This window comes from Cinclus cinclus, chromosome 35, assembly GCF_963662255.1.
Source record: "Cinclus cinclus chromosome 35, bCinCin1.1, whole genome shotgun sequence".
NCBI lineage: Eukaryota > Metazoa > Chordata > Aves > Passeriformes > Cinclidae > Cinclus > Cinclus cinclus.
In genome coordinates, this window is record NC_085080.1 from 862,591 (window position 1) to 879,798 (window position 17,208).

At 47.4% G+C, this 17,208-nt stretch overlaps 1 protein-coding gene across 1 annotated transcript in view; it reads left to right on the forward strand.

Moving 5' to 3' along the window:
* Positions 1-6,433: 6,433 nt before the first annotated feature.
* The window catches only part of RXRB (retinoid X receptor beta), a 28,833-nt gene continuing 18,058 nt past the window's right edge, over positions 6,434-17,208 (forward strand). The window contains exons 1-2 of the mRNA XM_062512301.1: positions 6,434-6,567; positions 15,408-15,625. Coding sequence (XP_062368285.1) covers positions 6,549-6,567; positions 15,408-15,625 — 237 coding nt within the window. The 5' untranslated portion in view covers positions 6,434-6,548. The remainder of the gene's footprint in view (positions 6,568-15,407; positions 15,626-17,208) is intronic.

A 17,208-nucleotide genomic window follows, 5' to 3' on the forward strand; every position in this document is an offset into this window, starting at 1 on the left:
GGTGACACAGGGACAGGGGGTGACACAGGGTGACAGGGACAGGGGGTGGCACAGGGTGACACAGGGTGACAGGGACAGGGGGTGGCACAGGGTGACACAGGGGACAGCAGAGCCCTCCAGGGAGGGGACAGAGGGGACCCCAGGACGCCGCGAGCGCCACGAGGTCCCCGCCACCTCCGCTGTCCCCTCCCCAGCTGTTCGTGTCCCTGCTGAAGTCGCTGCCGGCCGCGTCCCCAAAGTCCCTGCGCAAGGCCCTGGACGCCTTCGCCGAGCGCCTGAGGGGCACCCTGGGGACACCTGCCCGGGGACACCTGCCCAGGTGACACCCTGGCCACCCCGGGGACACCTGCCCAGGTGACACCCTGGGCCAACCCCGGGGACACCTGCCCAGGTGACACCCTGGGCCAACCCCGGGGACACCTGCCCAGGTGACACCCTGGCCACCCCGGGGACACCTGCCCAGGTGACACCCTGGGCCAACCCTGGGGACACCTGCCCAGGTGACACCCTGGGCCACCCCCGGGGACACCTCCCCAGGTGACACCCTGGTCATCCCAGGGACACCTGCCCAGGTGACACCCTGGTCATCCCAGGGACACCTGCCCAGGTGACACCCTGGCCACCCCGGGGACACCTGCCCAGGTGACACCCTGGCCACCCCTGGGGACACCTCCCCAGGTGACACCCTGGCCACCCCTGGGGACACCTGCCCAGGTGACACCCTGGCCACCCCTGGGGACACCTGCCCAGGTGACACCCTGGCCACCGCGGGGTCCGCCCGGGCCGGACTCGAACAGGTGCGAGAGCCGCGTGGGGGAGGCCGCCGAGGAGGCTCCGGCGGCCATCGGGGAATTTGAAGAGGCCGCGGTGGCCGAGAGCCGGGGGATCGCGGCCGCCCCGAGGAAACGGCGGGCGGAGGTGGCGAAGGAGACGCTCCCCGATGTCCCCGAGGCTTTGGTGGCCGAGGTGGCCCCGGGCCGAGCGGCTGTGGGAGGCCAGCGCCGACCTGGCCGCGCGTCACCTGCTGGGGACGCTCGGGGTCATCCAAAGGCTCCTCCCGAGCGGCCCCGGGGGCCGAGCGCTGCCAAAAAAGCCGTCGGGGACATCCCCAGGCTGCTGCGGGGACAGCGACGTCACCGCTGTGACGCCATCGGGGACGGTGACGTCACCGGGGGACGTCGCTGGCGTCGCTTGTCCCCTCCCCCGCACGGGGTTTGGAACAAATTTGGGGAATTTTCTGGGAATTTTCATTGAAATTTCCCCCAGATCCTAATGGGAATTCCTGGGGACACTTTGGGGACAGGGAAATCCCCCCCGGGGCCTCCTTTACCCTTCCAGGACCCTCTGTTACCATGGAAACCAAGGCATCAAGGTCCTGGAGGGGGAAACGGGGTCCTGGAAGGGGAAATGGGGTCCTACAGGTGTCATTTAGGGTCCTGAAAGGGTAAATCAGGGCCCCAAGGGGATAAATGGGGGGTCCTGGCAGGGGAAATGAGGGTCCTGAATTCCATCTGTAGGACCCCATTTGATCCTTCACAACCCTCATTCCCCCTTCCAGAACCCTCCTTCCCCCTTCCAGAACCTTCCTTCCCCCTTCCAGGACCCTCATTTCCCCTTCCAGGACCCCATTCCCCCTTCCAGGACCCCATTCCCCCTTCCAGGACCCTCCTTCCCCCTTCCAGGACCCCATTCCCGCTTCCAGGACCCTCATTCCCCCTTCCAGGACCCCATTCCCCCTTCCAGGACCCTCATTTCCCCTTCCAGGACCCCATTTCCCCTTCCAGGACCCTCATTCCCCCTTCCAGGACCCCATTCCCCCTTCCAGGACCCTCATTCCCCCTTCCAGGACCCCATTCCCCCTTCCAGGACCCCATTCCCCCTTCCAGGACCCCATTTCCCCTTCCAGGACCCCATTCCCCCTTCCAGAACCTTCCTTCCCCCTTCCAGGACCCTCATTTCCCCTTCCTGGACCCCATTTCCCCTTCCAGGACCCCATTTCCCCTTCCTGGACCCCATTTCCCCTTCCTGGACCCCATTCCCCCTTCCAGGACCCCATTCCCCCTTCCAGAACCTTCCTTCCCCCTTCCAGGACCCTCATTTCCCCTTCCTGGACCCCATTTCCCCTTCCAGGACCCCATTTCCCCTTCCTGGACCCCATTTCCCCTTCCAGGACCCCATTCCCCCTTCCAGGACCCCATTCCCCCTTCCTGCCTCTTTTCCCCTTCCAGGACCTCGTTCAGGCCGCGCCCACAACTCCACACCAGGCACTGATTGGTTGGAGCAGAGAAATGGGCGTGGGCAAAGAGGGGGCGGAGCCTGAGAATCGAAACCGAAACCGGGGGGGGGAGGGGAAAGGGGGAGGGGCCATCCCAAAAAATAGAACAGCAAAATCCCGGGAATTCCACGGGAAATCCCAAAAAATCCACGGGAATTCCATGGGAAATCAGTTCAGGCTCTGGTCCCAGTCCATCCCAGCTCCCAGTCCCTCCCAGTCTGTCCCAGTCCATCCCAGTTCCCAGTCCCTCCCAGTCCATCCCAGTTCCCAGTCCCTCCCAGTCCGTCCCAGTCTGTCCCAGTCCATCCCAGTCCGTCCCATTCCCTCCCAGTCCCTCCCAGTCCGTCCCAGTCCATCCCATTCCCTCCCAGTCCCTCCCAGTCCCTCCCAGTCCATCCCAGTCCCTCCCAGCCCATCCCAGTTCCATCCCAGTCCCTCCCAGTCCCTCCCAGTCCCTCCCAGTGCCCGCGGTCGGGGCCGCAGTGGGAGCTGGGGCAGGGATGAGCGCAGCGGGCCGGGCCGGGCCGGGCCGGGCCGGGCCGTGCTGTCAATCACCAACCCTTGGCTGGAAGGAGGCGGCCTCGGGAGAAGGAAACGGCGCCGTCAGAGGGGTTGGGGGCGCTGGATGGAGCCTTCAGCAGGGCCTGGCTTTCCATCGGCGCTGCTTTATTGTCACCCTGCTTTATTGTCACCCTGCTTTATTGTCACTGCTTTATTGTCACTGCTTTATTGTCACTGCTTTATTGTCACCCTGCTTTATTGTCACTGCTTTATTGTCACTGCTTTATTGTCACCCTGCTTTATTGTCACTGCTTTATTGTCACTGCTTTATTGTCACCCTGCTTTATTGTCACTGCTTTATTGTCACTGCTTTATTGTCACCCCTGCTTTATTGTCACCCTGCTTTATTGTCACTGCTTTATTGTCACCCTGCTTTATTGTCACTGCTTTATTGTCACTGCTTTATTGTCACCCTGCTTTATTGTCACTGCTTTATTGTCACTGCTTTATTGTCACCCTGCTTTATTGTCACCCTGCTTTATTGTCACTGCTTTATTGTCACTGCTCATTGTCACCCTGCTTTATTGTCACCCCTGCTTTATTGTCACTGCTTTATTGTCACTGCTTTATTGTCACCCTGCTTTATTGTCACTGCTTTATTGTCACTGCTTTATTGTCACCCCTGCTTTATTGTCACCCTGCTTTATTGTCACTGTTTATTGTCACTGCTTTATTGTCACTGCTTTATTGTCACCTCTGCTTTATTGTCACTGCTTTATTGTCACTGCTTTATTGTCACCCTGCTTTATTGTCACTGTTTATTGTCACTGCTTTATTGTCACTGCTTTATTGTCACCCTGCTTTATTGTCACCTCTGCTTTATTGTCACTGCTTTATTGTCACTGCTCATTGTCCCTTCTTATTGTCCCTGTTTATTGTCCCTTTTCCTCATCCCTTTTCATTGTCACTTTTTTGTCACTTTTCATCGTCACCTTTCATCGTCCCTTTTCGGTGTCACTTTTACATCATCCCTTTTCATCGTCACTTTTCATTGTCACTTTTCATTGTCACTTTTTGCTGTCCCTTTTCGTGGTCCCTTTTCGTGCTCACGTTTGTTTGGCTGCCGTGAGGAAAGGAGAGATTGAGAAAAGAGCACAGAAACCTCCAAGTGTTTCACGTCTCCAATCCAAACCCAAATCCAAATCCCAGGGGGAGGAAATCGGAGATCTGCCCGAGCTCGTCGGTGTGACGTCATCACGGCATCTGTGACGTCATCGCTGCATCTGTGATGTCATCGCTGTTGTTCTGATGTCACTGCCGTCTCTGTGACGTCATCGCCATTGCTTTGACGTCACCGTTGTCTATGTGACATCATTGCCATCTCTGTGATGTCATCACCCTCTCTGTGATGTCATCACAGTCTCAGTGATGCCACTGCCGTGTCTGATGTCATCTCCATCTCTGTGACATCATCAGAATCTCTGTGATTTTATCACCATCTCTCTGACGTCATCACCATTGCTTTGATGTCACCGCCATCTCTGTGATGTCATCGTTCTGTCTGTGACGTCACAGACGCCATCTCTGTGATGTCACCACCATAGTTGTGACATCATCAATGCCACTGTGAAGCTGTCACTATCGCTGTGATGTCGTTATCGTCATTGTGACGTCACCACAATTTTTGTGATGCCATCAGTGCCACTGTGACACCATCGCCGTCGCTGTGGCATCACCGCAATCTCTGTGACGTCATCACCATCGTTCCTGTCTTGACATCGTTGTGATGTCATCTATGTAATGATGTCATCGTCATCCTGGTGATGTCACAGTTACCGTCATGGTGACACTGATTATGTCATCACTCCCCTGTGATGTAATGTCTTCCTGATGACGTCACAGATACTATCAATGATGTCACTACTCCTCTGATGATGTCACCGCTCCATCAATGACGTCACCTCTCCCTGATGACATCACCAGTCCCCCAATGACATCACAACTCCCCGATGATGTCACTGGTTCCCTCAATGATGTCGCCGCTCCCCGATGATGTCACCAGTGTCCCCCGATGATGTCACCGCTGTCCCCAAGGATGGCGGCACCGAGGGCCTGGAGCTGCGTCAGCAACGGGGCCAGGGACACTGAGGGGACATTGGGGACACTGAGGGGACACTGAGGGGACACTAAGGGGACATTGGGGACACTGAGGGGACACTAAGGGGACACTGAGGGGACATTGAGGGACATTGGGGACACTGAGGGGACATTGGGGACACTGAGGGGACACTGAGGGGACATTGAGGGACATTGGGGACACTGAGGGGACATTGGGGACACTGAGGGGACACTGAGGGGACATTGAGGGGACACTGAGGGGACACTGAGGGGACACTGGGGACATTGGGGGGACAATGGGGACACTGAGGGGACATTGGGGGGACATTGAGGGGACATTGGGGGGATTGGGGACATCGGGGACATTGAGGGGACATTGAGGGGACACTGAGGGGACATTGGGGACATTGGGGGGACAATGGGGACACTGAGGGGACATTGGGGGGACATTGAGGGGACATTGGGGGGATTGGGGACATCGGGGACATTGAGGACACTGGGGACACTGAGGGGACATTGAGGGGACATTGGGGATGGGCAGCGGGACTGTGGTTATGGGGTGACACAGGTGACACACACAGGTGACACACACACAGGTGACACGCAGGTGACACACGCAGGTGACACACACACAGGTGACACACAGGTGACACACGTGACCCGGATTTGGAATCTCTTTATCCCGCCAGGGGGAGGGAGAACTCCGAGAAGAGGCGGGAGCGCCCTTAACAAAGATGGCGGCGAGGCTTCGCGCCTGTTCTCGCGAGACTTGCTGGGTGTGCCGGACGTGTTCTGGGCGAGACCCTAAGGGGACTTCAGTTGGCATTCGGGGGTTTTCGGCTGCATTCGGGAATTTTTTCGGCTGCATTCGGGGATTTTCGCCTGAATTTGGGCTTTCCCAGGTGGATTCGCGGCTTCCTTGTCCAGCCAGCCTGAGGAGCACCGGGCGGAAGTGCCCTCAACCAAGATGGCAGCGCTGGTTCCGGCATTTTCCCACGGCTTCAGCTGGAGCTGTCCCGGCTCTTTTTCGAGGGCTCCAGCGGGGTTTGAGGCTGAATTTGGGAGAACCTCGGCGGAAATCGGGGCTTGCAGGCCGCGCTTGGAATCCCTTCGGCCCGCCCGCGCGTGGGAGCGCGTGGAGGAGCAGGCGGAAGTGCCCTCAACCAAGATGGCAGCCCGGCTTCGCTCTAGAACTAGGCCTATTGCGCCGGTCGAGAGTTCCTGGGTGAAGCTTCCAGATGGATTGAGGCGCTTTGGCTGAGCTCCAGGGGATTTAGGCTCAATCTGGGCTTTTTAGTATGGACTTCGACGTTGCTGCTTGGATTTATGAAGGAACGGGGATTGTGTAAGGAGCGGGCGGAAATCCCCTCAACAAAGATGGCGTCGCAGCCTCTCTCGCGATAGCTTCCGCGGGAAGCGGGAAACGCGACGGCGACCAATCAGAACCCTGCACTGGCAGAAGTCTGGGCGGAAGCTGCTGCTGTTGCTGCGTCGGCTACAACATCCGGCGGAAACGCGGTGCATTGTGGTCCCGGCGGGGCCCGGCGGTGGCGGAGCGGGGCCGAGGCCGCGGGGGGGGGGCCGCGGCCCGGGGGGGGCGGGGCGGGATTTGGGGGCGCCGAGGGAGCCCCGGGACCCCCCCCGGCAGCGCGGGATGGGCGACAGCGACCGCGGTTAGCGGGGACCCGGGGGAGGGCTCGGGGGCACCGGCCGTGGTGGGGGCGGGGGGAGCTGAGGGAGACTTGGTGTCCGGAGGGGATTTGGGTGGGGGGTCTGAGGAGATTTGGGGTTTGTGAGGGGATTTTGGGTGGTCTGAGGAGATTTGGGGTTTGTGAGGGGATTTGGGGGCGGTCTGAGGGGAAATTGGGGAGATCTGAGGGGATTGGGGGGGGGGTCTGAGGGAGATTTGGGGTTTGTGAGGGGATTTTGGGGGTCTGAGGAGATTTGGGGTTTGTGAGGGGATTTTGGGGGTCTGAGGAGATTTGGGGTTTGTGAGGGGATTTTGGGGGTCTGAGGGAGATTTGGGGTTTGTGAGGGGATTTGGGGGCGGTCTGAGGGGAAATTGGGGAGATCTGAGGGGATTGGGGGGGGGTCTGAGGGAGATTTGGGGTTTGTGAGGGGATTTTGGGGGTCTGAGGAGATTTGGGGTTTGTGAGGGGATTTTGGGGGTCTGAGGAGATTTGGGATTTGTGAGGGGATTTGGGGGCGGTCTGAGGGGAAATTGGGGAGATCTGAGGGGATTGGGGGGGGGGTCTGAGGAGATTTGGGGTTTGTGAGGGGATTTTGGGGAGTCTGAGGAGATTTGGGGTTTGTGAGGGGATTTTGGGGAGTCTGAGGAGAAATTGGAGAGATCTGAGGGGATTTTGGGGAGTCTGGGGGAAATTGGGAGAGTCTGAGGGGATTTTGAGTTTGTGAGGGGATTTTGGGGGGGTCTGAGGGGGAATTGGGGGTCGTGAGGGGATTTTGGGGGAAGGTGAGTAAGAATTTGGGTCGTGAGGGGAATTGGGGGGGGCGGGTCTGAGGGAACATTTGGGTTCCTGAAGGGATTTGGGGGATCTGAGGTAATTTGGGGGGGGGGGGGTCTGAGGAGATTTGGGGTTCGTGAGGGGATTTTGGGTGGTCTGAGGAGATTTGGGGAGATCTGAGGGGATTTGGGGAGATCTGAGGGGATTTTTGGGGGGTCCTGAGGGGATTTGGGGAGATCTGAGGGGATTTTTGGGGGGTCCTGAGGGGATTTGGGGAGATCTGAGGGGATTTTTGGGGGGGTCCATGGGGAGAATTTGGGGTCCTGAGAGGATTTTGGGGTCTCCTGAGGGGATTTTGAGGGGGATTTTGGGATATTTTGGGGTCACTTTGGGGTATTTTGGGTCATTTCAGTTCATTTTGGGATAATTTCAGGATATTTTTGGGATAGTTTCAGGATATTCTGGGGTCAATTTGGGATATTTTGGATAAATTTGGGATATTTTGGGGTAATTTGGGATATTTTGGGGTAATTACAGGACATTTTGGGGTAATTTTGGGATATTTTGGGGTAATTTCAGTTTATTTTTGGATAATTTCAGGATATTTTGGGGTCACTCTGGGATATTTTGGGGTCACTCTGGGATATTTTGGGGTCACTCTGGGATATTTTGGGGTCACTTTTAGATATTTTGGGGTCACTCTGGGATATTTTGGGTCACTCTGGGACATTTTGGGGTCACTCTGGGATATTTTGGGGTCACTCTGGGACATTTTGGGGTCACTCTGGGATATTTTGGGGTCACTTTGGGATATTTTGGGTCACTCTGGGATATTTTGGGTCACTCTGGGATATTTTGGGGTCACTCTGGGATATTTTGGGGTCACTTTGGGATATTTTGGGTAACTCTGGGACATTTTGGGGTCACTTTGGGATATTTTGGGGTCACTTTGGGATATTTTGGGTAACTCTGGGATATTTTGGGGTCACTCTGGGATATTTTGGGGTCACTCTGGGATATTTTGGGTAACTCTGGGATATTTTGGGGTCACTTTGGGATATTTTGGGGTCACTTTGGGATATTTTGGGTAACTCTGGGATATTTTGGGGTCACTTTGGGATATTTTGGGTAACTCTGGGATATTTTGGGGTCACTCTGGGATATTTTGGGTCACTTTGGGATATTTTGGGGTCACTTTGGGATATTTTGGGTCACTCTGGGATATTTTGGGGTCACTCTGGGATATTTTGGGTCACTCTGGGATATTTTGGGGTCACTTTGGGGTATTTTGGGTCACTCTGGGACATTTTGGGGTCACTTTGGGATATTTTGGGGTCACTCTGGGATATTTTGGGGTCACTCTGGGATATTTTGGGGTCACTCTGGGATATTTTGGGGTCACTTTGGGATATTTTGGGTAACTGGGATATTTTGGGGTCACTTTGGGATATTTTGGGTCACTTTGGGATATTTTGGGGTCACTTTGGGATATTTTGGGTCACTCTGGGATATTTTGGGCTCTCTCTGGGATATTTTGGGTCACTCTGGGATATTTTGGGGTCACTTTGGGATCTTTTGGGGTCACTTTGGGATATTTTGGGTAACTCTGGGATATTTTGGGGTCACTCTGGGATATTTTGGGGTCACTTTGGGATATTTTGGGGTCACTTTGGGATATTTTGGGTAACTGGGATATTTTGGGGTCACTTTGGGACATTTTGGGGTCACTTTGGGATATTTTGGGTCACTCTGGGATATTTTGGGGTCACTCTGGGATATTTTGGGGTCACTTTGGGATATTTTGGGGTCACTCTGGGATATTTTGGGTAACTCTGGGATATTTTGGGGTCACTTTGGGATATTTTGGGTAGCTCTGGGATATTTTGGGGTCACTTTGGGATATTTTGGGGTCACTTTGGGATATTTTGGGGTCACTCTGGGATATTTTGGGGTCACTCTGGGATATTTTGGGGTCACTTTGGGATATTTTGGGTAACTCTGGGATATTTTGGGGTCACTTTGGGATATTTTGGGGTCACTTTGGGATATTTTGGGTAACTCTGGGACATTTTGGGGTCACTCTGGGATATTTTGGGGTCACTCTGGGATATTTTGGGGTCACTCTGGGATATTTTGGGTAACTCTGGGATATTTTGGGGTCACTTTGGGATATTTTGGGTCACTCTGGGACATTTTGGGGTCACTTTGGGATATTTTGGGGTCACTTTGAGATATTTTGGGGTCACTCTGGGATATTTTGGGGTCACTGTGGGATATTTTGGGGTCACTCTGGGATATTTTGGGGTCACTTTGGGATATTTTGGGGTCACTCTGGGATATTTTGGGGTCACTTTGGGATATTTTGGGTAACTCTGGGATATTTTGGGTCACTCTGGGATATTTTGGGGTCACTTTGGGATATTTTGGGGTCACTCTGGGATATTTTGGGTAACTCTGGGATATTTTGGGGTCACTTTGGGATATTTTGGGGTCACTTTGGGATATTTTGGGTAACTCTGGGATATTTTGGGGTCACTCTGGGATATTTTGGGGTCACTTTGGGATATTTTGGGGTCACTCTGGGATATTTTGGGTAACTCTGGGATATTTTGGGGTCACTCTGGGATATTTTGGGGTCACTTTGGGATATTTTGGGGTCACTCTGGGATATTTTGGGTAACTCTGGGATATTTTGGGGTCACTTTGGGATATTTTGGGGTCACTTTGGGATATTTTGGGGTCACTTTGGGATATTTTGGGTAACTCTGGGATATTTTGGGGTCACTCTGGGATATTTTGGGGTCACTTTGGGATATTTTGGGGTCACTTTGGGATATTTTGGGTCACTCTGGGATATTTTGGGGTCACTCTGGGATATTTTGGGTAACTCTGGGATATTTTGGGGTCACTCTGGGATATTTTGGGTCACTTTGGGATATTTTGGGTAACTCTGGGATATTTTGGGGTCACTCTGGGATATTTTGGGTCACTCTGGGACATTTTGGGGTCACTTTGGGATATTTTGGGGTCACTCTGGGATATTTTGGGGTCACTTTGGGATATTTTGGGGTCACTCTGGGATATTTTGGGGTCACTTTGGGATATTTTGGGGTCACTTTGGGATATTTTGGGTCACTCTGGGATATTTTGGGGTCACTTTGGGATATTTTGGGTAACTCTGGGATATTTTGGGGTCACTTTGGGATATTTTGGGGTCACTTTGGGATATTTTGGGGTCACTCTGGGATATTTTGGGGTCACTTTGGGATATTTTGGGGTCACTCTGGGATATTTTGGGTAACTCTGGGATATTTTGGGGTCACTTTGGGATATTTTGGGGTCACTCTGGGATATTTTGGGGTCACTTTGGGATATTTTGGGGTCACTTTGGGATATTTTGGGTAACTCTGGGATATTTTGGGGTCACTCTGGGATATTTTGGGGTCACTTTGGGATATTTTGGGTAACTCTGGGACATTTTGGGGTCACTTTGGGATATTTTGGGTAACTCTGGGATATTTTGGGGTCACTCTGGGATATTTTGGGGTCACTGTGGGATATTTTGGGGTCACTCTGGGATATTTTGGGGTCACTTTGGGATATTTTGGTGTCACTTTGGGATATTTTGGGGTCACTTTGGGATATTTTGGGGTCACTCTGGGATATTTTGGGGTCACTTTGGGACATTTTGGGGTCACTTTGGGATATTTTGGGGTCACTCTGGGATATTTTGGGGTCACTTTGGGATATTTTGGGTAACTCTGGGATATTTTGGGGTCACTTTGGGATATTTTGGGTAACTCTGGGACATTTTGGGGTCACTCTGGGATATTTTGGGGTCACTCTGGGATATTTTGGGGTCACTCTGGGATATTTTGGGGTCACTTTGGGATATTTTGGGGTCACTCTGGGACATTTTGGGGTCACTCTGGGATATTTTGGGTCACTTTGGGATATTTTGGGTAACTCTGGGATATTTTGGGTCACTCTGGGATATTTTGGGGTCACTCTGGGATATTTTGGGGTCACTCTGGGATATTTTGGGGTCACTTTGGGATATTTTGGGGTCACTCTGGGACATTTTGGGGTCACTCTGGGATATTTTGGGTCACTCTGGGACATTTTGGGGTCACTCTGGGATATTTTGGGGTCACTCTGGGATATTTTGGGGTCACTCTGGGATATTTTGGGTCACTTTGGGATATTTTGGGTAACTCTGGGATATTTTGGGTCACTCTGGGATATTTTGGGGTCACTCTGGGATATTTTGGGGTCACTTTGGGATATTTTGGGGTAACTCTGGGATATTTTGGGGTCACTCTGGGATATTTTGGGGTCACTTTGGGATATTTTGGGGTCACTCTGGGATATTTTGGGTAACTCTGGGATATTTTGGGGTCACTTTGGGATATTTTGGGGTCACTTTGGGATATTTTGGGTAACTCTGGGATATTTTGGGGTCACTCTGGGATATTTTGGGGTCACTTTGGGATATTTTGGGGTCACTCTGGGATATTTTGGGTAACTCTGGGATATTTTGGGGTCACTCTGGGATATTTTGGGGTCACTTTGGGATATTTTGGGGTCACTCTGGGATATTTTGGGTAACTCTGGGATATTTTGGGGTCACTTTGGGATATTTTGGGTAACTCTGGGATATTTTGGGTCACTCTGGGATATTTTGGGGTCACTTTGGGATATTTTGGGGTCACTTTGGGATATTTTGGGTCACTCTGGGATATTTTGGGGTCACTCTGGGATATTTTGGGTCACTTTGGGATATTTTGGGTAACTCTGGGATATTTTGGGGTCACTCTGGGATATTTTGGGTAACTCTGGGATATTTTGGGGTCACTCTGGGATATTTTGGGTCACTCTGGGACATTTTGGGGTCACTTTGGGATATTTTGGGGTCACTCTGGGATATTTTGGGTCACTCTGGGATATTTTGGGGTCACTTTGGGTTATTTTGGGGTCACTTTGGGATATTTTGGGTAACTCTGGGATATTTTGGGTAACTCTGGGACATTTTGGGGTCACTTTGGGATATTTTGGGGTCACTCTGGGATATTTTGGGGTCACTTTGGGATATTTTGGGGTCACTCTGGGATATTTTGGGTAACTCTGGGATATTTTGGGTAACTCTGGGATATTTTGGGGTCACTTTGGGATATTTTGGGTAACTCTGGGACATTTTGGGGTCACTCTGGGATATTTTGGGGTCACTCTGGGATATTTTGGGTCACTCTGGGACATTTTGGGGTCACTCTGGGATATTTTGGGGTCACTCTGGGATATTTTGGGTCACTCTGGGATATTTTGGGGTCACTTTGGGATATTTTGGGGTCACTTTGGGATATTTTGGGGTCACTCTGGGATATTTTGGGGTCACTTTGGGATATTTTGGGTCACTCTGGGATATTTTGGGGTCACTCTGGGATATTTTGGGTCACTTTGGGATATTTTGGGGTCACTCTGGGATATTTTGGGTCACTCTGGGACATTTTGGGTAACTCTGGGATATTTTGGGGTCACTCTGGGATATTTTGGGTCACTCTGGGATATTTTGGGGTCACTCTGGGATATTTTGGGGTCACTTTGGGATATTTTGGGGTCACTCTGGGATATTTTGGGGTCACTTTGGGATATTTTGGGGTCACTCTGGGATATTTTGGGTAACTCTGGGACATTTTGGGGTCACTTTGGGATATTTTGGGGTCACTTTGGGATATTTTGGGGTCACTCTGGGATATTTTGGGGTCACTTTGGGATATTTTGGGGTCACTCTGGGATATTTTGGGTAACTCTGGGACATTTTGGGGTCACTTTGGGATATTTTGGGGTCACTTTGGGATATTTTGGGGTCACTCTGGGATATTTTGGGGTCACTCTGGGATATTTTGGGGTCACTCTGGGATATTTTGGGGTCACTTTGGGATATTTTGGGGTCACTCTGGGATATTTGGGGTCACTCTGGGATATTTGGGGTCACTCTGGGATATTTTGGGGTCACTTTGGGATATTTTGGGGTCACTCTGGGATATTTTGGGTCACTCTGGGATATTTTGCGTCACTCTGGGATATTTTGGGGTCACTCTGGGATATTTTGGGTCACTCTGGGATATTTTGGGTCACTCTGGGATATTTTGGGGTCACTCTGGGATATTTGGGGTCACTCTGGGATATTTGGGGTCACTCTGGGATATTTTGGGGTCACTTTGGGATATTTTGGGACCGTTCCCCTGTAACTTGGGACCCTTCCATTCTTTTTTTTTTAAATTTTTTTATTTTTGGTGTCCCTTTATTTTATTTCATTCCACGTTCTCCGTAATTTCCTCTCCGCCCCGCCCCGATATTCGATTATCAATCGATCCAATCAATCGATCAATCAATCACATTAATCAATCAATCGATCAATGAATCAATCGATGAATGAATTAATCAATCGAGCCAATCAATCAGTCAGTCAATCAATGAATTAATCTATCAATCAATCAATCAATCGATCAATGAATCAATCGATGAATGAATTAATCAATCGATCCAATCAATCAATCAGTCAATCAATGTATTAATCTATCAATTAATCAATCAATCGATCAATGAATCCATTGATCAATTAATCAATCGATCCAATCAATCAGTCAGTCAATCAATGAATTAATCTATCAATCAATCAATCAATCGATCAATGAATCCATTGATCAATTAATCAATCGATCCAATCAATCAATCAGTCAGTCAATGAATTAATCAATCAATCAATCAATCGATCAATGAATCCATTGATCAATTAATCAATCGATCCAATCAATCAATCAGTCAGTCAATGAATTAATCTATCAATCAATCAATCGATCAATGAATCCATTGATCAATTAATCAATCAGTTGATCAATGAATTAATCTATCAATCAATCAATCGATCAATGAGTTAATCAATTGATCAATGACTCAATTGATAACTAATCAATCAGTTGATCAAGGAATTAATGAATCAATTAATCAATCGATCAATGAATGAATGAATGAATCAATGAATGAATCAATCAATGAATGAATTAATCGATCGAATGAGCAGTCAATCGATCAATCGATCAATGAATCAATCAGTCGATCAATGAATTAATCTATCAATCAATGAATTAATCAATCGATCAATGAATAATTCAATCAATGAATTAATTGATCAATCGATCAATGAATTAATGAATCAGTGAATGAATTAATCAATCAATGAATGAATTAATCAATCAATCTATCATTGAATTAATCAATCAATAAATTAATCAAGTCAATCGATCAATGAGTTAATCGATCAATGAATTAATCGATCAATCAATCAATCAATGAATTAATCAATCGATCGATCAATGAGTTAATCGATCAATGAATTAATCAGTTGATTGATCAATGAATCAATCAATCGATCAATGAATGAATAAATCAATCAATCGATCAATGAATGAATGAATGAATCAATCGATCAATGAATTAATCAATCAATCGATCAATGAATTAATCGATCAATCAGTCAATCAATGAATTAATCAATCAATCAATCAATGGATCAATGAATTAATCCATCAATCAATCAATCAATGAATTAATCGATCAATCGATCGATCGATCAATGAATTAATCGATCAATCAATCAATCAATGAATTAATCGATCAATCGATCGATCAATGAATTAATCGATCAGTCAATCAATCAATGAATTAATCAATCAATCAATCGGTTGATCAATGAATTAATCGATCAATCAATCGATCAATGAATTAATCGATCAATCAATCAATCAATGAATTAATCGATCAATCAATCAATGAATTAATCGATCAATCGATCAATGAATTAATCGATCAATCGATCGATCAATGAATTAATCAATCAATCAATCGATTGATCAATGAATTAATCGATCAATCAATCAATGAATTAATCAATCGATCAATCGATAGATCAATGAATTAATCGATCAATCAATCAATCAATCACTGAATTAATTAATCAATCTTTTCTCTCTCTCTCTCCCCTCCCCCAGACTGCCGGAGCCCCGACAGCTCGAGCGCCGCCTCCCCTCCCCCCCCCGCCCCTCCCCCCCCCATGGGGTCCCCCCTGGGCCCCTCCCCCAGCCTGGGGCCCCTCCCCCACCCCCCCCCAAATTTGGGGTCCCCCTTCCCGGTCATCAGCTCCTCGCTGGGCTCCCCTCCCCCACCCCAAAATTTGGGGGGGGGTTTCGGGCCCGTCAGCAGCCCCCAGGTGAGGGGGGGGAGGGGAAAAAAATAGAAATATAATTAAATATAATTAAATATAATTAAATATAATTAAATATAATTAAATATAATTAAATATAATTAATGAAGGGGTTGGGGGAGGGGAAATAGAGATCTAATTAAATATAATTAAATATAATTAAATATAATTAAATATAATTAAATATAATTAAATATAATTAATGATGGGGTTGGGGGAGGGGAAATAGAGATCTAATTAAATATAATTAAATATAATTAAATATAATTAAATATAATTAAATATAATTAAATATAATTAAATATAATTAAATATAATTAATGATGGGGTTGGGGGAGGGGAAATAGAGATCTAATTAAATATAATTAAATATAATTAAATATAATTAAATATAATTAAATATAATTAAATATAATTAAATATAATTAATAATGGGGGTTGGGGGAGGGGAAATAGAAATGTAATTAAATGTAATTAAATATAATTAAATATAATTAAATATAATTAAATATAATTAATGATGGGGTTGGGGAGGGGAAATAGAAATGTAATTAAATGTAATTAAATATAATTAAGTATAATTAAATATAATTAAATATAATTAAATATAATTAAATATAATTAAATATAATTAATGATTGGGGGTTGGGGGAGGGGAAATAGAAATAAAATGAAATATAATGAAATATAATTAAATATAATTAAATATAATTAATGATGGGGTTGGGGGAGGGGAAATAGAGATCTAATTAAATAAAATTAAAAAAAATTAAAAAAAATTAAATATAATGAAATATAATGAAATATAATTAAATATAATTAATAATGGGGGTTGGGGGAGGGGAAATAGAAATGTAATTAAATGTAATTAAATATAATTAAATATAATTAAATATAATTAAATATAATTAAATATAATTAAATATAATTAAATATAATTAATGATGGGGTTGGGGGAGGGGAAATAGAAATATAATTAAATATAATTAAATATAATAAAATATAATTAAATATAATTAAATATAATAAAATATAATTAAATATAATTAAATCTAATTAAATATAATTAAATATAATTAATAATGGGGGGTTGGGGGGGAAATAGGAATAAAATGAAATAAAATTCAAATAAATAATGGGGGGTTTGGGAAAAAATGGAAATAAAATGAAATTAACGTATAAATAAAATAAATAACGGGGTTTGGGAAAAAATAAAATAAAAGAAATAAAATTGAAAATGGGGGTTTGGGAAGAAATAAATCAATAAAATACATGAAATTTAAAAATGGGGATTTTGGGGAAAAAAATGGGGATTTTGGGGAAAAAAATGGGGATTTTGGGGAAAAAAATGGGGATTTTGGGAAAAAAATGGGGATTTTGGGGGAAAAAATGGGGATTTTGGGAAAAAAAAATGGGGATTTTGGGGAAAAAAATGGGGATTTTGGGGAAAAAAATGGGGATTTTGGGGGAAAAAAATTGGGGATTTTGGGAAAAAAAAATGGGGATTTTGGGGAAAAAAATGGGGATTTTGGGGAAAAAAATGGGGATTTTGGGGAAAAAAAATTGGGGATTTTGGGGGAAAAAATTGG